The sequence below is a fragment of the Aythya marila genome (genome assembly GCF_965140915.1).
Source record: "Aythya marila genome assembly, chromosome: 7".
Lineage (NCBI taxonomy): Eukaryota > Metazoa > Chordata > Aves > Anseriformes > Anatidae > Aythya > Aythya marila.
This window is the reverse complement of record NC_139048.1, coordinates 10,411,688-10,435,702: the sequence shown is the minus strand read 5'-3', so window position 1 is coordinate 10,435,702 and position 24,015 is coordinate 10,411,688. Positions and strand designations below refer to the sequence as shown.

The following is a 24,015-nucleotide window of genomic DNA, read 5'->3' as shown; positions in this document are numbered from 1 at the left end:
CTCTGCATGCTGCCCCTGCATATCTCTTACAGCCTGTATTTCATAACAGAACAGAAATATTTAAATGTGGATGCTATTCTAAGAGATGCTTTATACACAGCCCTCTTCCCAGCCTCCCATCTGCATATCTGTTTTTCCCACTGCCCCATGACCATTCCCTTCCTTCTTTAGCTTGATTAGATAAAATATTCAGTTTCTGCTGTGCGAGGATAAAGCGTGCAACCCGAAGCACCCTGAAATCTGGAAATGCAAACCAGACAGCTGAATTTTGAAGCTGTAGCCGTTCCCAAACCTACCAGTGCATGGGAATGACCCCCCTCGCTAATTCTGTCCCTCTGCAAGTGGCTCAGGGGCTGCAGCTTCTCCTTACAGCGTTTGCTTTTCTCCAGGTAAGGCAGCTCCTCGCAGTCCCCGGCTCCCCACCACCAGCCTGCGGCAAAGGGCTGAAGCCAGTGGGTTTTGGCAGTGCGGTGGGTGCTGTCCTGCTCCCCAGCCCTAAAGCTTTCAGCCCGAGCTGGCTGGAGGCTGTCCTGCTGTGCAGCTGTGCTGGGCACCCCCTGCTCTGCCTGCCCCCAGTGCAGAGCTCAGAAATTATTTCAGAGCTGGGGGGGCAGCAAACTGCTGGGCATTCCCAGCTGTGCTCTGACAGGGCACTGCTTATGTACTGGGGTGGGTTACAGGGACATACGAGTCAGGTAGATGCAGTCAGACAGAACACGAGGAGAGCAGCAAGTCTGAGGGAGTTTCAGAGCTTGCAGCAGCATTGTGAGAGTTGTGGTTCCCCTGGGAGGGACCCATGCCCATGTCCTGCAGGTAGCTGCGAGAGCTTGCAGGCGGCTGCAGCTGTTGGGATGTGCACACTGCTGCACGGGCTTGCAGCAAGGCACAATTAAGCTGCTGGGAACAGAAGTCGTCTGTGGCTCCTGAGCCTGCAAACGTTACATGCTGGCTCTTCTTTTTCTTTTAGGGCCACCAGGCAGTTCTTATTTGCATGCTCTATAAAACTTTTGAAAACATTTTACAGCTTGCTTAACGTACAAAAGGTACAAGCAGCTATAAAATGAAACAGTAGCTCTGACTGTGGTGAGTGCCGCGCAGCACATCGTAAACCAGGATGGTAAACCAGATGCTGGAGGCACAGAAAACACAGCCTGGGCACAGGGCTGTGCCGCGTTCCCCAGCAAGCATGCTGGTGTGGGATCTTCCACTTGCTGAAACCCTGTGGGGCTTCTCAGCAGCTTTTGTGGGTCCTCAGCTTGCAGGCTGGCAGTTCTGCGAGCCTCTGCGTTGTTTTGACTGGAGTTGCACACTGACTTTCATCCGTAATCAAATTTAGAGCAAACTGTATTATAAATGCAAGTCTGAGAGCGAGGGATGGAAACCGCGCAGGAAAACAAAAGGCACCTCAGCACTGAAGCGCGCTGGTGTCAGCTTGTGCTGGCAGGGAATCTCGTCATGACATAATGATGCACTTATCCAACGGCGTTTTGTATTTTTGGAGACAGATGTGCCGTGCAGTTGCTAGTGGAAGTTAAATGTTAAATATGAAACCCATTCATTTTCTCTTAGTCATACTTTGGATTTAAGCAGATGTTTTCCTAATTTGTGGTTTTCAAATGTAGCATGCTGACAAGACATTTATCATTAACTACAACTTCATCCATGCAGTTTAGCAAATTGGCCAATTATTAACAGTGAGTGTTGCATGGCGGTTGATGCGTAGCTCCTGCTGCTTTGAAAGGCCTAAATTGAAACTCAATACATTTTTACAATATAAATTAATTGAGCTTTGGACCACATCCCTGTTGTTGGAGTGCTCTCCGCTCTCATTTTCAGAATGAGCAGCCATTTGTAATGTGTAGAGTAGCTGCGCCATCTGTGAGCAGGGCTCCTGCTGGTGTAAGAAGTGAAGGGTCACATTTTTTTCTGGTACGGGTGTGAAAATGGCTGCTGGTATCCAAGTGCAGGCAGCATGGCTTACAGGGGAGCGTGGCCACAGGACAGTTTATGTACACACACACCAGGCTGGCTCTGCCACGGATGCTGCTGGATATATACCAGAAGGATGCACGGGGACAGCGAAAGCAGTGTGGGTACAGCTGCCTGGAAGCTAGCATTGCCTAATATTTTCCATTATAACATTTTACTTGTTTATGAATTTACCCATTTAGGATGATTTTTTCTCCTGTTTTCTGTTGACAGGGTTTCATGTGGTAGGGAGAGGGTTGCTGTTGGTGGTGTGAGCTGGGGAGATCTCCCAAAGGTGCTTTCCAACACCAGGAACCAACGTACGGCTGAAAAAAGTATCATCTCCTATTTTCTTAGTTCTGGAATTCAAGTGGAAAATTTAGTTATCATTTTATTTATCCTATGTACAAGGCTTAAAGGACAACACTCAATGCACCTGTAATTTCTAGGCAGTACAAAGACCTTGATTTTCACCAGCTGACAGTGCAGAAATTTTGCCTTACTTTCCAGTTGAACTATGAAAACTCTTTAGGATGGTTTGTTCATAGTCCTTCTTGCTGCCATTTCTCTTTCTACGGCTTTTGAAGTAGCTGCACAACCTCTGATGCATTTTTCTTCACATTCCCAGCGTTTGTTTTTGCTCTGGCTTTCCAGCAAATCATATGCTTTTTTCCCTCCTCTATATTCCCATCTGCCCAGCAGGGAAGCTATGTATTTTGTTACAAAACAGGCTGCCGTACAATTAAAGGAGAATTGTAAATAGTTTTAAAAAAATGTGTTATGTATTGTATCTTCCTTGATGCCACCAGCTATGCTAGTTGTGTAGTACTTACTGGGTTGCTTTATGCGACCATCTGATGTCCTTTCCTTCACTTCCCCCTGCTCTGTGGGAAAAGGTGGTGCTGGGTCCTACTGAGCATAAAACACCATAAAAATCCACAAATGCTACTGGGAGGTTGAAAACTGCATAAAAAGGGCAGGGGGGTGGGAGGGAACAGAGTTTCAGGGATGGTCTGGGGTAGCTTATGTTGCCTCTGCTCCTGGTTTGCATTACGGGTGTGAATCCCATGGGTGTTTAAAGTGAGCTGAAGGTCTGAGCCAGAGGGTCAATGAAGGATGAAACGGGGGTTTGCAAGAGAGATCCGTGATATACTTGTCTCCCTCATAACTTTTTGATTGAAACGGACATGCAGCAGAGGTTTAAGCAAAGACGGGTTATAGCTGTGTTGCCAGCCACCACCTTGCTCTCCTGGGTTTAGACGAGTAAATCTCTCGAAGTGGCTGCTTGCCTCATGGCAGGCTGTAGCAGGAGGCAAGACCAGTTTGATTTCGGGTGAATTTGGCTAACCCACGTCCTGACCTCTTGCAGCGCTGCCAAGCTCCTGGAGAAGAGCCCGTTCTCCGTCGGCACCCCGAACCCCCTGCTCCCCTCGCCGGCCAGCCTGCAGCTGGCCCAGCTCCAGGCGCAGCTCACGCTGCAGCGGCTGAAGTTGGCTCAGAGCGCCGTCACCAACAACCCAGCCGCCGCCACCGTCCTCAACCAGGTGCTCTCCAAAGTGGCCATGTCCCAGCCGCTCTTCAACCAGCTGAGGCACCCCTCCGTGATGAACGCCCCACCGGGACACACGGCCGGGGGCCCTCCGCCGGGGCCCGGCATCGCTAGCGCGAGGTTCCCCTCCGGTGGCATCGCCTTCCCCGCACAGACCCCGGCCTTGGCCACGCCGGGGGGTGGCCTGGGGCCCGTGCAGGCTCAGGCCCCCAACACCATCGTCATGAATCCCTTTGGAGGCGTTATGGCTCCCACCTCCGGCCAGCAGCCCGTGGTCGTGGGTCTCAACAAGGCAGGACCCTCTGCTGCCGCTGCTGCAGCAGCAGGGGGGTTTTACGAGTACAACAAGCAAAATGTCACCGCCCCACAAGCCTACACCTCGGAGGGGGATCCTCCTGGCCAGCATGGCTTCCCCTCGGCAGCAGGGGCTCGCTACGAGGCGCCCTTCAGCACTGCTGGGCCACTGAAGCACGATGCGCCTGCGGGGTTCCAGAAGGAGGCCTTTGGGGCGACGCCGTCCTTCCCCAGCGACCCGCACACCAGTGCTCATCCAAAGGGAGATCCCGGCCCCATCTTGCATGGCACTGGTACAAGCAACCAGTGGGAAAATATCCCTAATTTCTCCGGCCAAAACAAGCCTGACCTCCTGCCCAGCGACAGCATGTGGCCATCAGCAAGCCAGCAGCCGTATGAAATAAGAAACGAGCTGTACAACCCCGAAGAACCGACACCTGACACAAAGTTTAGCGCGGCCGCGGCCCCGGCGTTCGGCAGGCTCAACAATAGCAAGCAGAGCTTCGGCAGCCCCCGGGTGAGGCAGAATGAGGAGCTGAGCGCCGGCACAACCGAGCTGCCCATGCGGCCGCTGCAGCCCCACGAGCTGAATGACTTTCACGGTGCGGCCCCCCTCCACTTCCCCCATGTCTGCGCCCTCTGTGACAAGAAGATCTTTGATCTGAAGGTGAGTGGTTTTAATTGCATGCAGGGGCATGGCTCGGACACAAGGCGTTTGAAGGGGTGCCCTGTCTGTCTGTGTGTCTGTCTGGTGATTTATCTGGCTGCCTGTCCAGCTCCAGGTGTAGCCGTGTCCGTCAGCCAAGTCAGCCTCGCTCGCTGTGGAGGTATCCAGAGAGAAATACAGACAGAGTTTCATAGGCCTGGGACTTGGAGCATTGTAAATCTGTTTTGTGAAAATTACTGGGGTTTCAGGGTCTGTTTTTGTTCCGCATTTCACTGTGAAAATGTGAGGGCGGGCACATGTGCGTGCGCAGCACTCTGTCACTGGGAGATTATAGTCCCGGCGTGAGAAATGCCAGATCCAGGCTCAAGTTGTTGCTCATCTCTGATGGATGCAGTTCAAGGGGAGGAGGAGCTTGAACCTGATTTCCCCCCTTCACCCTCCTCTTCTCCTCCCAGTACTGTAATTGCACATCTGCAGTTTCTTCTGGCTCTCGCTTTGTTTCTGATCCCAAAGCCTTCCCAATAAAACCTGTGTGGAAACTTGATTAAATAAAATAGCACTTTTTCATAAAATGAGTTTGCTAATTTCTCTTTTGGGATGTCCTACACCCCTTAGTAGCTCTAAGGAAAATTTAGATCCCATTGTCCCAGTGGCTTTGGCCTGGAAGCAAGACGCTACCCAGCATATCGGGTACAGACCATGCTCCCTGTTCTTATGTCATGGGCCCAGCCAGCTTTTCTTGGCCATGTTTATACTGTCAGAGGAGCCTCCAACTCAAACTGACCCTTGAGCAGAGACTTCCTGGTTGTCCAGTGAGCCTGTGTGCTAGATCACGTTATAGGTCAGCTCTGGAGACAGTTATGTACGTAGCCCACCGCTGCCCATGGGCTCTGCCTGGGGCTGTTTTTGCCTGGTGAGCCCAGCCCCACAAGTCCTTGTGGCCTTTTCCATCACATCGCAGGACCAGCACCTAATGGCAAAGGCATGTGTTCTCATGCTGATGGTGGCCTGACAAAAATATTACAACAGGAACAGTGGCCAGCAAATGAAATAGTAGCTGATATGTACATGCCCTGTGGCTTTGGGATATTTGAATGCATTTGCTCTTTCATGTTTCTCTTTTAGTCTTTGAGCAGCTGTTCGCAAGAGGGTTTGCTATGGCTACTGCAGCTACAGGAGTGGTGTGAACTATCCCCCATCTAGGGCATGCTGGTCATTTCTTTTTTTCTTTAACATTTAAAAAGTGTGGGTAGATGTCATTACAATGAGTTTTAGTTGATCTGTTCATTGGTGAACTGCCTCATTTCATTCATAAAAGTGTAAATAACTAAATGCACTTCTCTTACAAGTATTGGTCATCCAGTGAAATGAATAATCACCCTCTTCATGGACATTGCAGAAGTTGAGAATGCTCAGAGCCTTTTCAGATATAATAAGTTGACTGATTTAATAGAAATAAACATTCTAGATTTAAAAATGAATACAGAGAAGCTGTCCATGTGTAAAGTAACTGGTAGGTAATTTAGCCTACAAATAACAAATCGGTAAATGTATTAGATAGAAGTGCACTTGGATCCAGTATCATACACTTTGATCTTCAGCGTTTCAGCACTGATTTTAGAATAAGGCAATTGGAATGGAGAAGCAATTTCTTGTATATTTGTTTCAGGATTTTTCCTATGCTCATCATCTCTTTGTTTCAACATAGGACTGGGATCAGCACATTAAGGGAAGTCTTCACATCCAAAAATGTATGGCTTTTTCAGATAAGTAAGTATTATTTCACAGACAGTCTTCCAACTCAATTCCTAATAGAGCATCCCTTACTTCAGTGGCTTTACACCAGGAATTTACTGTCTAATAATAATGCTTTAATATTTATGGCACATTATGCATGCTCCTAAAGTTGTTTTTTTCTTTTCCAGCACTGGTATCCGGTGTGTGTTAAGTTCAGCAGATGGAACATTGCATTTATCACCAAATAATGCAGCAGTTTTCAATCCATCTAGTATTGAAGGTGAATGGTTGCATGTGCAATAATTATATATATATATTTTAATGAAAAGGGAAGTCAGTCTTTGGGGAAAAATGGACATTTCAAATGACATATGATACAAGTTTCCAAGGAAAATAGTTTTTAGATGTTGTATACAGAGAGACTTAAAAGGCAAGATTGTCTTTCAAAATGTCAATTTATTTTTCGTTCAATTAGTTGTTTTCACAGTACAATGTGAAGCAGTGTATAATTTGGTGTAGAAACTATGAAATGAATTGTTATGTAAATGGGGCATTTCTTACTGAGTCAAGATGATAATATGAGTCAAGATTTTCATGAAATGTGTGTAATCCATTATTTAGATTATCCTCCAAATGTCGGCTCATCTTTTATCACAACGTCAGCAAGATCCTTTGGCCAGCCAGGTCCTACATTTTCTTCTCTTCCATCAGGGGTAAGAGTGAGTATCTAAGCAAACTGATCTCCTTGCTGAGATTCTTGTAGAAGCCACTTCTACTTGCTGGAATTTTAAATGTGTCAGTTTAGGCAATTATGTGAACATTGAGTTTAACTTACGTTTAAATTTACCAGCAGCTCTTTTATGCCTTTGATTTTGATCAAATCAGAACTCAGCTGTAGATTTTCTTTTCAGAGTGCTAGAAGTTGTTTGCATGTTAGACAGATTTGGGGAGGGCACTGGACTGTTCTGTGTGTATCCCATAGTTTTTTCACCTGTATTCTGAACCTTTTTGACACAGGAAAATCATCTTCAGCTAGGAATGAAGAATAGGATTATTTTTTACTTACTGTATGCATCAATTGCAGTGAGAAACCTCTCCAGATATTTATCTGTAGCAATCACTCTGCCTCTCCCATGCTGGGGTCCTTCTCCCCAGTAGCAGTGGTGGCAAAGACAGTGGCTGCAGCTTCGCTAACACTTACCCATCTAGGGATCCCAATTCAATTCATTGTACTGGGCTAGCTTTTTCTCAGTTTATTTTAGTGTACTATTTATATCTGCTGCCACTGGTAACATTTCAGTCAGTTTGCTTCAGTGTGCAACCTTCTGTGGTTTCTGTTTATTAGTTACCCCAGCACTCATCACAGGTTCCCAGTTGTATTCTTCTAGTGTGCAACTGAATTACCATCCCAATAAGCAAAAAGTGCCAGAAAGAAAAACAAACAAACAAAAAACTAACATTAGAAGTAGTTCTTAAAATGGAGAAGAAAAAAAAAAAAAACAAACAAACAAAAAAAAAAAAACAAAAAAAAAAAAGAAGAAAAAAGGTTTTAAAAGAAGTCAAGAAAAGCAAATCATATGCATTATGGAAATCCAAAGTTGTTAGGGATAAAATGAAGCACAAAATATATAGGAAAGCTATGATTAGAGTTGGAAACATCAAAGACTAATGTTAGGTCATTCATCGAATAGCAGCAATAATCCAGGGGTTCAAATTTTCACCTTGTTAGCTTTTGTGTTTATATCCTGATGTGGTCTCAGACTCTCCAGAAAGCCAGGCTGAATTGTGTTCCTGTGCCGCTCCAGCTCACATCAGGCATTGCTTACAAAAACATCACCCAGATTTGTTTAATCCAATCAATTTTCTGCTGTGGGGTTTTGCTGTGACAGGAGTTATTGGAAGAGATTTTAGCTGCTGCCCATCGCAGACACCATGTGTGCAAGGCAGCAAAGAGTGGAGCTGCTTGTGATGCCTGCCTCCAAGGTCAGAGGTGGAGTAGCAGCGGCTGTGCAGGAATGTTCCTTTTCATCATGTCTGTCAACCTCGCAACAAATGAAATTGCTGCTAATACCAGTATCGTTTCTCCTCAGAATCTGTCACTATTTGTCATCTAAGCTGCCTGCAGAAGTCCTTCTTCTGAATGACCTGCAGTACTAGGAGAGATGAAAGAACCAATAACTTCACTTTTCTTGGGCACCATAAATCCCCTTTTTCTTCAAAAGCTCCTAAGGTAGACAGGGAGCTATATTAGAGGTGTTAAGTTTGAGTTTACCAGCTGTCATTCACCCCACAACTCCGGTGATTTATAATTTACTACACCTTTGCACAGCAGTATTCATTTTCAGCTAAGCTGCTGCCATTTAACTGAGCAGTTGGAGATTATACTTGACCCTGCATGTAATCATAAACAAAGTGTTCAGATTTCTGGAAGAGCTGGATACATGCTGTCTGTCTGTAAATAACTCTATCCCTCTTCAAAAGGCAAATACAGTGCTACAAGTCTTCCCTCAGCCATGCAGAGCCATTAGCAGTGGAGGGACAGGACTGCCAGTTTCTTATTGTCTTTAGAAAAGATTCATGAAAAGCTTAAGTAAGGGATAAAGAATTTGAAAAGTAAGAAACCCCAAAATCAGGGGAAAAAAATAATGTAATAAAAATAACTAAATTAGATTGGAGAAATAATATGGCAAACTGAGGTGCTTTTCAGTGTTACACATCAAATAATTTATTCAACCAGTTATATGTTGAGCAATTTGTTTTTTTAGTAGTTGTCCAACTGCATTAGTAACCCTCTGTAGACATCAGCTGCAAAGAAAGTTAACTTAAAGTCTTACACTCCATGCTTGATGCACAACAGCTACTTTAACTTCCTGAGTGTGGATATAGCAGGTGTGTATTCCTCTTCTGGCTGTGTTTTACAGCTCACTTAATGAATGGATCCCGTTTAACTTCAATCAGCTGTCAAGGTTATTGCCCGGTACAGCCCATCCACTCCTGGTATGAGTGTCTGACCACTTCTTAATCATGAATTGTAGCAGATTTATGATGTAGCATTTCAATTCAAGCCATTGCCAATTTGGGGGAGGTGGTAACATCTCACAGTCATCTGATTTAATGTACTGCTGAGTGCGTGTCTGAACCTGGGCCCTGGCACGTAGGTAGGGAACAGCTAAATCTTTCAAGACCTATATATGCTTAACAGACAATCTCTCAACAGATCTGACAAAACAAACAGGAGGTGCCAGGTGACTTGAGGTGTTCCTTTGCTGTCAGGAAGGTTTTTTTTGTTTTTTTTTTTTTCCCTGCTAGGTGCAGGTTGTATTCTCCTGTTGTATGTTGTATGCTGCCTTGCCAGATGCACTCAGCCATCACTCCTTTTTTATTCAGGTGGAATTGAGTTGCTCCATCTTTATCAGGGTCAGGTCTGTGTTCTTCTTCTGCCAGAGAAAATACCTTTCAGCTGGACTGTGGCACTTTTCTGATTTACCTTATGCACCTGGGCAGTCTCTGTGAGATACCAGCTAAACAGCAGACCACTGCATGATATAGGGTCTTACTGCAGCAAAAATACACAAACGGTTAAGTGGTAGAGCCTGGAGGGAAAGTAATGGGATGAAGGTGTAAATAAGATAACATTAGCTCTGTGACTTGTGAAGTTGCTGACAAGCCAAACATTTGTGATGGCTCTGGTGAACTTGATCCCACAAGATTACGTGATTTGCATCTTTCCTTGAATGGCACAATTTTAACTGAAGGTAGAGTTACTTCTTCAATAAAACCCTAACAGCAGAAGTTATGAACAGGGAAGTAGTCTGGGAGGATGTAATCCTGTGTGAGCAATGTTTGCATATCATTAACTGGGGTAAATTATGTTTCTCTCTCAGTATACACTGATGTCTGCTTGCACATGGAGCATAGACCCTGCTTTCCATGTCCGGGAGATGGGCAGCTCTTTGGGAACTGCCCCAGCACTCCAAAATAGACTTCCACCCTTGGGAAGTGACACTGCACCAGTAGCGTGTGCCTGTGCCAGCCAATTTGGGACCTCTGCCTCTCTGCATGTCCAGTGGTCAGCACGCCCCCAAGAGAAATGTCCCTCCTACTGGGTGGTATTGTAATGGGAAGGGAAAGCAGTAGGTTTTCCAGCCTGAGATACAGCTGTTTTGTCCTTTAGCAAATTGAACGGGGTTGGTTTTATCCCCAATTCAATCTGTTCCACAAGGGCAGAAGAAGGGTTTGAATTCAGCCCGTGCTATCCTGAACTCCTCTGCAGTCACCTAAACTGATTTCTAATATCTGTCAATCCAGCAGGGACTGCAGTGAGCATCTGTTTCAATCTGTAGGCACCACAGACAACAGGTGTTCACTGAGTCATTGAAAATATTATTTATTTGTGCATTGCTGGCAAATTATTTGTTAAGGGCCTTTTACTCAGCAACAATGTATTTGTGTGGGGAAGGCACTGAGCCATCAGTGGCACAGAAAGCTGCAGGACAAAGGAAGGCTACGTGACTTGGCAGAAGAGCCATGAGGGTTGTGGTGGTGAACCAGACAGGTATCAGGCTCTCAGGGAGCTTTTTGGAGGGTCTGAGACCTCCATGTGGCAGACAACCGCCTCTATCTCTATCTTTGGAGGGGGCTCCAGACTCTCACTGGTGCTGGGTAAAGTCCAGGGTCCTGTGCGTGTAGCCTGGCTCTCTGCTGTGACGTTCCAGGGACATAAAGTCGCTGGCTCTGTGAGGTTTGAGGTGGTAACTTACCTTCTGCAGCAATAGCACTAATTCTTGTTTGAACTCTCTCTAGAGGAGAGTTCTTTCTACTGGAAGAGCATCTCTTCTACTAATCTTCTGTGGACTTTGTCATATCCAGAGATGGGGACTCCATTGCAAGTCACGCTTCAGTTAAAAATATGAATGGGAAGGGAATGTCTTTCACGTCTTTAAATAAGAATATTTGTCTTTTATAACAACTACACAGAACAGAACATTTTGGTTTTTTGCAGAAATGTAAGGTCTTATCTAGTAGCTGGCATATCTAAGATAAAAACATGGTTTTGAGTTGGGTTTTTTTCCAGTTTCCCCAGAGAAAATCTCCATTGGGTCGAGTTGTTCACATCTGCAACCTCCCCGAGGGAAGCTGCACAGAGAATGATGTCATTAACCTGGGCCTTCCATTTGGGAAGGTCACCAACTATATCCTCATGAAATCCACTAATCAGGTACTGTGCATGTGGAGTCACCAGCAGTGATGTAAATGGACACAAAAATGTACTGACATGCTAAGGGGAGGCTGTGCCCTTACTGGGCACCAACACCTCTCTGCCTTTTAATCTGCTCTGTATTGCAGTAGAGCTCTGTTTTTGAGGTGTTTTTAGACTCCAGTGGTAGACTTGGAAGATTGAGACGTATTCTCTCACATAACTATAGCAGACAGTGCAGATGGACGTGGAAACCACACCAGTGAGCAGTGTGTGGGATGGTAACATTTCAAAATGCGGTCAGTGCACAGCTGGGAGTATCCTTGGCCAGTTAGATCAAAGTCACATCAACTGCAATTTTCATGCAAGTAGAAGTGCTAGATAACGTTGCCCTTCTTTCCTAAACAATAAATATATTTTTTGACTTTGTTTTGTCTGGTCATGCTGTGATGTTCTGCTCTTGCCTAGCTCCCTTGCACTTTGCAAGGCAGAGCTGGCAGTCTCAGGAGCGGTGCCTGCTGCAGCATTGCAGTCCTGCATCCTGTCAGCAGCTGAAGAAGCACCAGTGAGAAAGTGGGGAAAAGATGTTGGATTTTTTTTTTCACATATCAAGAAAGATTGGGTTCAAGTCACTTGTTCTTTTAAGTGGCTTCTAAAGTTGCCTATCCACTTTCATAGCTGTGTTGAAGCTGTAATTTTTAGTTAAAAGAGGCTGAACAACGAATGGCCTGAGTATTGCTATTTCAGCTGCAGGGCTGGAGAGCTATCCACTTCTGTACTATCAGGATATTTTGCATGAAAAGAATCCAAATTAAAATGATTGTGCTGCCTTTTCTGTCTTATACTTTGTTTTTTAATTCTGTAGTAGATTTTAAAGCTCTCCCCATTTGTGCTAGGCCTTTCTGGAAATGGCTTACAGTGAAGCAGCACAAGCCATGGTGCAGTACTACAAAGAAAAACCTGCTATGATAAATGATGACAAGTTACTTATTAGGATGTCTAAAAGATACAAGGAATTGCAGCTGAAGGTAAGATCGGATTCCCAATCAGATTTCCCGAGTTTCCATAGCATGTTCATGAGAATACATCAAAAAACCTTTGCTGATTGCTGATTTTAGTTAACATTTTAATATTATGGAAAACAAAATAAAGAAAGATAAATTAATGAATGTATGTTAAAGATTGTTTATACTTAGCTGTTTGCTGTTGTTCTAAATTGTAATTCCTTGGAAAGATCCAATTTTCTATTGTTCTCTCATACCATTATTTCAAAAATCCCTTCCAAGCTTCCTTCTGAGCAGGCTTCTCTACAGTGCTTGAATTAACAAAGGTCTAAAGCACAGCCCTGTGTAAGATACCACACGTCAGCAAAAATAAGGGGTGCCATCCTTTTACACAGGCATTAAGCCTGAGGCAGTGCTCTTCCCTGGTTGCCTGCTTGAGCCGTAATACAGTCTCTATTCTGAGCCACAATGGCAGGGATAAACATCACACTGATTAGTTTTTCTTTCTTTCTTGAGAATGACCTCGCTTAGAAATATGATCTATTGTCACTTATGTTGCTATTATTATTATCTACATAGAACAGAGCAGTATTTGGTCCTTGTACTTTTTGCAGAGTGTGATGCTTTTGATGTGGACACCTGAGGGATCTCCAAAAATCAGTACTCTTGAGAGCGTAGTGGCAGGAACTTATGTTCTGCTGTAATGTTAAGGGAAAAAAAAAAAATCATGAAGACTTGGACTGGAACCAATGGTGCAAAGCTGAAAAGCTTTATATTATGTTATCCAACACAGCACGAAGTTATTTTATAAAATAAGTGCAGTGTTCCAAGTTGAGGCCTTCTATGAGCATTAAGGGAAAAGGAGTAACTCAGATGATCTGGTTTGACCTTTGGAAAAGTTTCTATCCTGCATGTGTTTAATAGATAAAGGAGGCTTGAACGAGTTGTCAGAAGCCCATAAATCAGGGTGCTCTTTCTTGCTGTGGTATTGTGAGGCATCAAGAAGTGAGGTGGTGGGGGCTGCACAGCTACACATAGAGGCTGAGCTGGGCTTACCCACAAAGGTGTAGGACTTTGCCTAGACTTCAGGAAGATTTTCAGCAGTTCCAGTGGCAATTTCTTAGGTTATGGAATTGTTTTTCCCTGCATGAACAAATGTGCTTTCTCTTTGTTAAAAACAAAGAGACAAACAAAAGTACAACATCAGGAAAGGGGGAATATGCATGAGCTGTTTGCCACTACGAACTGCTCTGAGTTCCTGCATGATTATGGTGCTCAGCTGTGCATGCTCCAAGTGTTTGATGAATTGCACATGCTCCAGCCTGGAGTAGTGCACCTTTTGTAGATGATCTTGAACCTCAAGTAATCAGCACTTCCTGCACACGTTTTTCTTGCACTTAGCTTTTCTGAAGCTCTTGCATCTAAACCTGGTCTTTCAGAGCCATCCTCCAGAATGGCAGGTCATTCCTAGGAGGGCAGGGACAGGCTGATGCATCTATTTAGTTCAGCTGTTAGAAAAGCTGCCTGGTTTGTTTCATCTTACATCCACTTCTAGAAAATACTCCACAGCAAATGTGTACCAGGGAAGTACAAGGTAGTTTTCAAAGCCGACTTTGCAGAAGCCAAGTATGAGGAGACGGCGCTACAACATAATGGAGCAAATTTTCCATTTGTATCATTTGCCTGCTTTGATCATGCTGTTGAGATACCAGTTGCAGAAAAGACTGTAACCAGACCACTGAACAAGTATTTCTCATTAGTGGTAAAATGGAATGATGCATGGGTGCCGTTTCTGAAAGGACAAATCGCGTATAATAGCTTGGAGAGCAGTGCAGCGTGCTAAACAGTGTCTTTGTCTTACTTAGAAACCAGGGAAGAACGTGGCTGCTATCATCCAGGACATCCACTCACAGAGGGAGAGAGACCTGCTGCGTGAGGCAGACAGGTAAAGTTTCTGTAGAGTTTGGAACTGGGACCTGGATAAGTCTGAAAACCAACAGGTAGAATAAGCATAGTGTGTGTGCTTGCCCTTCTTCTCTCATTTGCTTTCCTATTTCAGGTTTCATTTCAAATCACTGTGAAAATAGAAGTGGGTACTATAGTAGGTGCAGAACCTATGTAATGAGATCAGATTGAAACGGACTGTTAGGAAAATAAATTAACTCATTACTACTGATGATAATGACTCAGAAAATAGGCTTGGCATGCAAAGAACATACAAATGAAGCCATTCCCCTCTCCTCACCCTTGAGTGAAAAGCATAAAGGCTGGGGTTGCTGTGAGACCTGGAGAGAGAAGGAAGTTTATTTTGGTATATTCCTGATCTGACTGGCTTCATTAGTACTTTTCTTGACCTTACAGAGGAGGGAGGGAGGGCGGGGGGGGAAGAGGGAAAAATGGAAAGGACTCACAGTCTTAAAACACCTATTTTAAACAGGTGATCATTTTCATTTTTGTCTCAGAGATGCCCAAAAGGAGTGAATACTAGGGATGCTAACACTAGGGTCATTGTAAGGGTGTTAACGTATTATAGGCTTTTAGCATAAAAACCCCTATGAGACATTTTAAAGAATGAATGAACGTATTTTTGGCAGATCTGTGGGGACTTGTTTCAACTCTGTGGATATGGCACTGCCTTTTCTCCTGTTTGCTGTGTCTGCAGCTGTGCAGGGCATGTCTGCGACAGACCTGAGGTCTCAGGCACACAGGCACCGGGGTAGTCCCCGTGTGTTTGCAGTGGGCCACGGTGGGCCAGCCAGTTACAGCTGCCTTTTCCTTCTGCAGCAGGTATGGCACGGAGAGGCCCCGCTCTCGCAGCCCCATAAGCCGTTCCTTGTCACCCCGATCCCACACTCCCAGCTTTACTTCCTGCAGTTCACCCCACAGCCCGATGGGGACCAGCAGGACCGACTGGGGAAATGGAAGAGAGTCGTGGGATCAGTCCCCGTATTCCCGACGGGACGAGGAAAGAGACAGCAGAGAATGGCGAGAGAATGGGGATGAGAAGAGGGATAGGACTGACACGTGGGTACACGAGAGGAAACATTATTCCCGACAGCTGGACAAGTTTGATTTGGATGAACGGATTGAAGGAGGCAGAGGGCACAGAGAAAAATATTTAAGGAGTGGTTCTCCTGGCTCTCTTCACCTTATATCTGGCTACAAGAGTAGGGAAGATGACTATTACCGAAAAGCCTCTAAGTCAAAATCTGACAAGTTTCAGAGGCAGCTGCAGGAGCTGCCTGGCAGATCCAAGAGAAAGGAAGAGGCAAAGCTAAGGGAACGGAGGCATTCTTACAGTGAGGACGCTGCTAGGGAGGAGATGGCCGAACAGAAGCACAGCAAAGCCTCTGAGGGCTCCAGGCAGAAACAAAGTGAGAAGAATAAAGTGAAGAAAGCAGAAAAAGACCAAGAAGAAGATGCTGCTGCTGAAGGCAGCGACTTGAAGGAAACCAAACCTGTGGAGAATAAGGTAAATAGAATCCCAAACTGATGTAAGAAGAAGGTAAATGATGAGGTGATGTATTTTCTGTAGTATTTTAGGTCATTTTTTTTGAGTGTGGTGCTGGTGATATGAAGTGTTTTGCCATGATACGATTAGGGAATATAGCTCTAGAAGAGATCTTGAGAGGTCACTTCGTCCATGTTTTTGGCCAGATTTGTGCAAATCTATTATGCCATTTCAGTGTTAAACACCTGGACGTCATCTTTCGCTGTCACACCCAGAACCTCTGGGTAACTAGTTGGGGGAAGAGTCAAAGGCAACTAAAACTAAACCAAAGGAATATCTGCTGTTTGCATGCAGGTTGCATGTGCAGGGGCCATTGGCCTACTGTTCTCTTTTCCAAACCTCTGACTTGCCCTCTCTGCCCTACCCCAGCTGCTCTTTCAGCATCATTACCTCCTTCCTGCTGCGTGTGATGTGGATTAAGTTATCTGGGAATTAAGTAGTATGTTACAGGGATGCACAATATATGTTGCTATGCTGCTATCACTGTAAGTTACTATACTGCAAAAACAGGGAATGAACTTTTTATGAGGAGCATTTATTTTCCTTTGGTCAGCTCAGTAAAGCAATTGGTGTCTGTTAAACCTGCGCTCCTGCCCTCAGCTGTGGCAGGGATAATTCACACCGCTCCCTTTAATGTGCTGGCAGGAATCTCTTCCCGTGGCAGAACCACTGGATCAGCTCACCTGTAAGGCTATGGGATTGCTGGAGAAATGCTGCTGGTCGGTGAAAGTGGCAGTGTTTGTGGGTTTGATTCTCAACTGGAAAAGGATAGAGAGGGAACAGATCGGGATGCCTCGCTCATCTCAGAACAGCCCATGCTCGTATCCCCTCCCTGCAGGGATCTTATTTCTGGCTCTCGGCCACCCTGCCTCCCCCAGCCCCCTGGTGATACCCGGCCTCCATCCGCCCACGGGGATGCTGGCACAGGAGGTTGCGGAGCTGCTTTGCTGACCAGGGGTCCATCTCTGGCTAGTGACTGCGCTGCCAGGGCTGTCCCTGGCTGTTTTTAGTTGACCTTGCATTTGTTCTTCTTGTGTGGGGGCAAGGTTGGTGGAGATGCCTAGATCTTGTAACTCAGCGAGTCTCTGTAAGAGTCGGCAGCGCTAGCTCATGCCATAGATATGTGCCTCTGTAACCACCTTTTGTCATCTTTCTCCTGGGGCCGACATTTCGCTGTGATGGATGGTTCCTTGCGAGACTTCTTTCACTTACGGAAATGTCAGGCAGCTTCCTGAATCATCAGTGCTGCACACCCCTCTGCATATTTTTCTGTTCATTTTTAAACTGGCTTTGTAAAAGGCACATTTCTCCGGGGACTGCTGCTAATAATGTGTTTTAAAAGGAAGAAATAGGTTTGAATGCTCTTGAGCTCATACTTTTTCTCCACCCCTCTTTGACTAAGTGCCAGGTAACACTGTGGTTTTGTTCTTCCAAAGCGTGAACAGTGCAAACAGTCACACTCTTGACTGATCCTGCATCAATAAACAAAACAGTTGAGGTCTTTTGCAGGGTTTTAACACTGCTGCTCTCCTTACCATGTCTGACTCAACATAACAGATGTGAGTAGAGAACGGGGGAGAGACTGGAAATTTTAATGAATTCACATTCTCCCCAACCTGTCTTCTTGCTAACTCTATGATATAAATTACATATCTCTAATTTTGTTTCAATTTCTTTTTTCATAATTCTTATTTGTGCAGCTTTGCAAATGGAATCAAATTCTTGGGTCTTTTCCCACAGTCCAGTTGACTTGCATTAACTTTAGAAATAAAGAATGTGACCTTGTGGGTGACTTTGCTTCCCCAAAGCCAAAATAGAAACATAATAGAGCACCACTGTGTATTGCTTTATGTGTATATGTTGTATTTATTTTAGCTTGGAAAAGAGGAGCAAAATGCAGAGAAGAGCTCACCTTCAGCTAATAAACAAAGAAGAGAATCTGGAGAGATTCTGGAAAACGCAAGAAAAGAGAAGGTTGGTGACGTGTTGGTGACAGCTTCCATGATAAAATAAGTGAAAATCCAGGTGTGGTAGCATGTTCAACTGAAATATTAAAAGTCCCATGGAAGGGCGTGTAGAGGGGCTGTAGAATGGGTGTCTAAATTACTTTGCCTTATCTTGACCTTTTCCTGAAGTCTCCAGAACTCTTTTTTTAGTTGCTCTTTGCCCATGTACATTGCTTCACATGCATAGCCCTTGGCACTGACAGCTGTAATGTATGCCCAAGTGAACCATGTAACTTTGTGAACTGTGCCCAAAAATAGGAGATGCAGTCAGTCAGTGGAGAAGGAGGGAACTAATGATGAAAACTTTTCAGAGCATTGGCCTTAGATGGATTAGGGATAGTAGCCTCTTTGATTATTTCTGTTTTTTAATTAAATAGTGTCTTAACAGCACCCCTACTGCAGCATCGCAGTCGGAGACAGCAATGTCCTTGGAATTCCTCCAGCGTCATATCTGTAGGGTCATGGGTTGATGGTCAGATATGGAAGCTATTGATATCTGTTGCTGCAGAAAACTGATCTCCTGGCAAGAACAGTGTCAACTCCCAGAGTTTTCTTGCTGTTTTAGGATTCTAGGAGGGGAAGTGTGGGAATGACCAAACAGGAGGAGAATACAGATTATTAATAGATTATGTGCTCACGATGATTCTGAGAGCTGAAATCTAAACCACACCAAGTATGTGTTGAAAAGAACAAAAACGTTATAATTCTGAACATCCTAAATGTCTATAACTGCATATATGAGGTACTTCAAATTATAAACATTGGAATATAACAGTAAAACTGATTTTTCTCAAAGTCGAAGCCAACCTCTGTCAACACAGTCCCTGGCAGAGGCTCTTGCTGGTGGAAGGAAATGACTACAAAACATAGACATGTTTTCTCAGTCACTGTAGGAATTTTAAAGGACCTAATCTAGCAAAGTCAAAGCCACAGTGGCTAGAGTAGGGTTCAGTATATTCTCACTGCAGTGCTTATTTCTGGCTGCCCTGGGACAGAGGTAGAGAAAGGGCGAGGTTAGTTTCCTTGGGGATCCCACAGCAGTCAGTCACATAATAAAGTATGACATGTTGTGCCTTGTCCTGCTGCTTACAGAACAGCAAGGAGTGGAGACTTCAATGCCGAAGGCAGTTACAGGATCTTCCAAAAATGAAGTTTATATGATTATTATAAAAATATTACTTGCTTTTGTGCATAACGTTTAAAATCATAGCATCAAGGCATGCCATTCATTGAAACTAAAACTCAAAATGGGCTAGACATGGTCAGAGCAAAGCTTTTCCTTGTTACTGAAGTTCAAAGCCCAGAGTTTATCAGTGTTGATTTGTAATCACTGATCTCTCAAATTTTTTACATCTTTATGATAGGACCAAGACTGGGAGAGTGGAAGTGAGATAGAAGGCGAGACCTGGTATCCTGCTAACATGGAGGAATTAGTGACAGTAGATGAAGTGGGAGAAGATGATTTAATTATGGAGCCTGATATAACTGAGCTTGAAGAAATCGTACCAGTTGATCAAAAAAGTAAAGCTGCTTCAGAAATGTGTCCCTGTATGACAACCATGTTAGAACTGAAAAATGATCATGGCCACGTAACCAGGAGTGAAGACAAATTTGCCCATAAAGCTTTAGAAACAAACTTCAGATCAGCAAAGGGTAGTGTAGCTTCTAGCGTCTGTCAGGATGAAGAGGAGGAGGATGACAATGATGATGCTGTAACTGAAGCATCAAGCCTAAATCTAGACCCTGAGCAGAAGCCAGAGGAGTCACAAGAAGACCAACCTGCTAAGGATCAGCAGCAGAAGGAAGAAAAAAATGATAAAACCTCTGACACTCACTTAGAGCCTGAAGATCACCATATACCTTCTGTTCAGCTGAAAGAAGAGGGTCTCCATGTCCCGGATACATTTATAGATGATTACAAACAGATGGAATCACAAGGAGCTGAGAGCAGAGAAGTTATGGAAATGCTTGTTAAAAATGCTAGTGAAGAAACAAGACATGGAAGCCAAGAGTGTCCAGAGGGTAACTACCGTTTCTTTACTGTTTCTTTTTTCTTTTTTTTTTTTTTTTTCCCCTTTTCAGCCTGCAGAGAGCTTTGCATGTTTTCTCTGACAGTAGACTGAAATTTATTGCTAACAAGAGTAAATGTTGCTAATAGCATCAAGACTTGTCCTTGGAGCAGCTCAGTAAAAGAACTCCAGTGCCTTTCGCCAAGCTAAACCATTAGAGGCTCTTAGCTGAATAGTGTAAAGGAAATATGATAAGCAGCTTGCAAGCTTTCTGAAAGGCATAAGCTGCTATAATTGTCATGTCAAGGTTCACATGAGTTTAGCTGAACCCTTTCAGTGCCCTGCTAAATTTATTTTGAATTGTCAATGAAATGAGTGACAGTCTCTGAAGGTCAACAGAAAAGTATCTGTAGTGTCTAGCTGGCTGCTGGACAAGGTGGGTATTCTTACACACTGTACGGTGGCATTAGTAACATGGAAATTATCCGTAAATTGTTACTTCTCAGTCCCTGCATGCCTTTTGTCAGGACTTGCCTTATCATCTCCTGTTATCTAATGCATGCTGCCTTTAATATATCTGAGAGGACTGCTGTGAGATAGAGCCAATAAATGTAATCGTAGCTGTCCATTAATATTTTACTGTCAGGGAAAAAAGAGATCCCGAATGTCTGAAATTGAGTTCAGTTCCTTGTCACACTTTCAAATGAAACTTGAGCGGTTGGGTTGTGCATAATGAGTGGAAGTGGAAAGCAGAGACCGTGCAGGCCAGGAATGCTCTTTTTTGGTTGCTGCTGGAGCTCATGTGGTGGAGAAGGGCAGGTGAACAGAAGTTGCAGGAAGCTTTGTGAGTGTCATTTTCTAGCAGAAAATGCTGGAACCTTTAATGTGAATGTCTGATCTTGAACTAACTTCTTCCTCCAGGACAGATCTGAAACTTGCTCAGTTTTCAATACTTACCTGTCTGTCCCAAAGACAGCTTTCCAGGCTGTGTGTATTCAGAGATAATGCTGCCACATGAACTCCCTGCGACTGGGGTTTGTGAGGTTGGCTCCCCTGCCTGCCCACTTCACAGCAGTCCAGGTCCAGTAGCACAGTTGTTTTGGTGTTTTCAGTATCTCAGCTTCCAACTTGCCCGCAGTGAGCCTGGAAGCTCCAGGGGAACTTGTGTGCCTTATGGTTCTGCCAAGGACTTGGTATCTGGGATCTGCAGTGCAAGGCTCTAGGCTCTCTGCAAATGTAGCTGCCAGCTCACAGGGCCAGAAATCAACTCCAGTGGGACTTCGGTTGCCACAAAGGCCCTGGGATGGTCTTAAAGGTAACCTGAAAATCAACCAGCCAGGATTTCATATTATTTTCTTTTAAACCATGTATTAGATGTCTTTAAAACAATGAAGAAAATATCATTTTCATAGCCAGATATTGCAGATCTCTGAACTACAGACTTGAAAGGCAGGAAGGGTTTGGTTTGCGCAAAAATCTCTTTGTTTTATGAGAAAATATATCCCTTATCTAGGCAAAATTTGCAATGCAGTGGAAATGTCAGGGTAAGGGAACCAGTTCTTCGATGTTAGAACTGAAGAATAGGAACCAAACCAGTGTTCTGATGCTCTATGGAAAAAAAAAATAAAAAAAAATCAACCCACTGTTTTCCATGCTTTCATCTCCTGCCTGTGTCCATTTAGGCTGATCAGCAGGGACCAATCATCCCCTCCCTGGCCAGAAACTGAAATCTTCAAATGGCCCAAAGCCATAAAGCAGAAACCATCCCTTGGGGAGCTGAGGATGGGAGAAGAGTGGCTCCAGGAAGAGCTGCTCTCGGCAGGTCCTGCAGCTCCATCACTGGCCGTGCAATTCCATAGGTGGTTACGGAGCTGCAGTCTGGCCATCCTTGTGCTTATTGCTTGTGTAATATTACAGATCTATTTAGAGATTAAAATATGAAAAGAAAAACAATAACAAGCATGAAGTTAGAAATAGAAAAATGGCCTACTGAGAGAAATAGGAGTGATTGTGTCAGCTGTTGGGATGCACTGAGTAGGCTCCTATTTCAGTCGAAAAGCATTTTATCCATTTTGCTTCATTCATAGCTCCATCCAGAAAGTGTTCCCAAGAAGTCACCAAGTGTCTTTTCATACTAATAAAGTGTTTTCATTCAATACATTTATTCATTCGTTAAGCAAATTCTAGGTACCTGGAAATGAGATCTCTCGAGTACCCCGAAGTAGAGCCTAGAAGAAGGCACTCTCCGCCAGGCTGGGAACAGGAGGACGTCTTCACCGAACTCAGCATTCCCCTGGGTACGTTTGGACGCCCAGGCCGAGGCTGGCCTGAGATGCCACCCACTGCAATTCCTAGAGCTTACAACAAGATGTCACTTTAAGGCTACTTGCTATATTTATTTCTCAGAACAGATGTGAGGAGAGTGAAGGAACAGGGCATACAACAGAGAGGTAACTGTTGAAAGAAACAGACTTCATTACAGACCATTGCTAATTTCTTTCCACATGAATGGCTAAAAAAATAGCTGCTAATGCTGTCACTGATGAAATAAGTTCCTGTGGACTTCTTTGTCTCAAACCTGAGCCTGACTGATGCAGGGAATCTCTGCAGTAACCAAGAATAAGCATAAATTAGCCTGTTTAGCCTCATAAGGAAGCTGGTGAGGCTTTGGTAGAACCTCTTGAGGGTAGAAGGATCATCCAGGGAATTCTCCAGGAATTGGACAGTTTAACTCTTAAGACATATGGTATGAAAAATACTTAGCAATTTATAAGTATTTGTTGTAAAAGTGTTTTTTATACTTTAAACAAAAACATTGGCTTTACTGTGTACACACTGATCATGAGTAAAACACCTGGGAGAGGTACATCTTTAAGTAATTTGCATAATGCAATTGTGAATGTTGCTGCTAATAATTACTATGGCTATTCCAGCCCTTGAGGTTACACAGTGAAGTTTCCAGTCAACATTATGTGAGAGAAGGTACATTTTTACATATGTATAATATTTCTGAAAGAAGAAGTGCAAAGTGCATTTGCAATGCACAAGATTTTAGACTGCAGCTCAGTATTGCAAAACTAGGTAAATCAGAGAAGTGAATCCAGGATCAGTCTTCATATCTATGTTACTTAACGAAGCAGCACCTTTTTTTTTTTTAATTTTTTTTCTTTGAAAGCAAGTTTATGCTGGAAGGGAAGGGTTTCAACTGACATTTTAATGTAAATCAGAATCTCTCAATAGGTGTGGAATTCGTGGTGCCTAGGACCGGCTTTTACTGCAAGCTCTGTGGACTCTTCTACACAAATGAAGAGACGGCAAAGACAAATCACTGCAGAAGTACCGTTCACTACAAAAATCTTCAGGTAAAAACACACTTGAAACTAGCTAATAACTAGCTCATGGGGTGGACTGTGTATAAGATAATTATGCTACCAAAAATTTGATTTTGTGCTGTAGTTAGAATTCAGACAAATTGAAGTTCAGATAAACAAAACTTTTCAGTGGTTCCAAATGTTAGCACACTAATTTCTCATTGCCAAATCCCCACAATCTACCTCTGGATCATAAATAAAATGGGGCCAGGTGACAATTTTATCTTCTTATCCATATTTGGTCCTTGTCACCAGCACAGGAAAGAACTCGGACCTTTAGCTGTCTGGTCTTGAAGGTCCCAGACATTTGCATCACTGGGAGCAACAATCTTTATTATTTCTTAGTTCAAGGAGCACTAAATATGCCACTTGTTTAATAAAGTTGCCATTCCTACTTTGCATGAGCATATATTTCTGCAGCATGTTTCAGCAAGCAGTACTCTGTGACGCACAGGCTCTGCGAGGCATTTCCTGTGACCTGCTGAAATCACCTTGCTACGCTGCAGAGCAGCACAGGGGCTCAGCCACGCAGAACACCACTGCTGAATAATTTCTCTAAGGATCTGCAGAAGCATGTAATCACCTGTGTGGTTTCAGCACTTGATAATAGCACAAAGAGACTGTGGGTGCTTGCCATTAAATCAAAAGCCCCCCACCTTTATCACTGCTCAGATGCACGGCTGATAATATCAGTCATAACAG

At 44.1% G+C, this 24,015-nt stretch overlaps 1 protein-coding gene across 5 annotated transcripts in view; it reads left to right on the top strand.

The window, feature by feature from the left end:
• Positions 1-24,015, top strand: part of RBM20 (RNA binding motif protein 20) — a 104,038-nt gene that overhangs the window by 72,756 nt on the left and 7,267 nt on the right. For 3 of the 5 annotated variants that reach the window (XM_082765311.1, XM_082765314.1, XM_082765315.1), the window contains 12 exons: positions 3,338-4,478; positions 6,187-6,248; positions 6,404-6,495; positions 6,837-6,934; positions 11,290-11,433; positions 12,309-12,440; positions 14,282-14,361; positions 15,201-15,888; positions 17,803-17,901; positions 19,298-19,955; positions 22,120-22,239; positions 23,183-23,304. In XM_082765311.1, the coding sequence (XP_082621437.1) occupies positions 3,338-4,478; positions 6,187-6,248; positions 6,404-6,495; positions 6,837-6,934; positions 11,290-11,433; positions 12,309-12,440; positions 14,282-14,361; positions 15,201-15,888; positions 17,803-17,901; positions 19,298-19,955; positions 22,120-22,239; positions 23,183-23,304 (3,436 nt within the window). The remainder of the gene's footprint in view (positions 1-3,337; positions 4,479-6,186; positions 6,249-6,403; positions 6,496-6,836; positions 6,935-11,289; positions 11,434-12,308; positions 12,441-14,281; positions 14,362-15,200; positions 15,889-17,802; positions 17,902-19,297; positions 19,956-22,119; positions 22,240-23,182; positions 23,305-24,015) is intronic. The other 2 variants (XM_082765313.1, XM_082765312.1) reach the window with 2 other exon arrangements.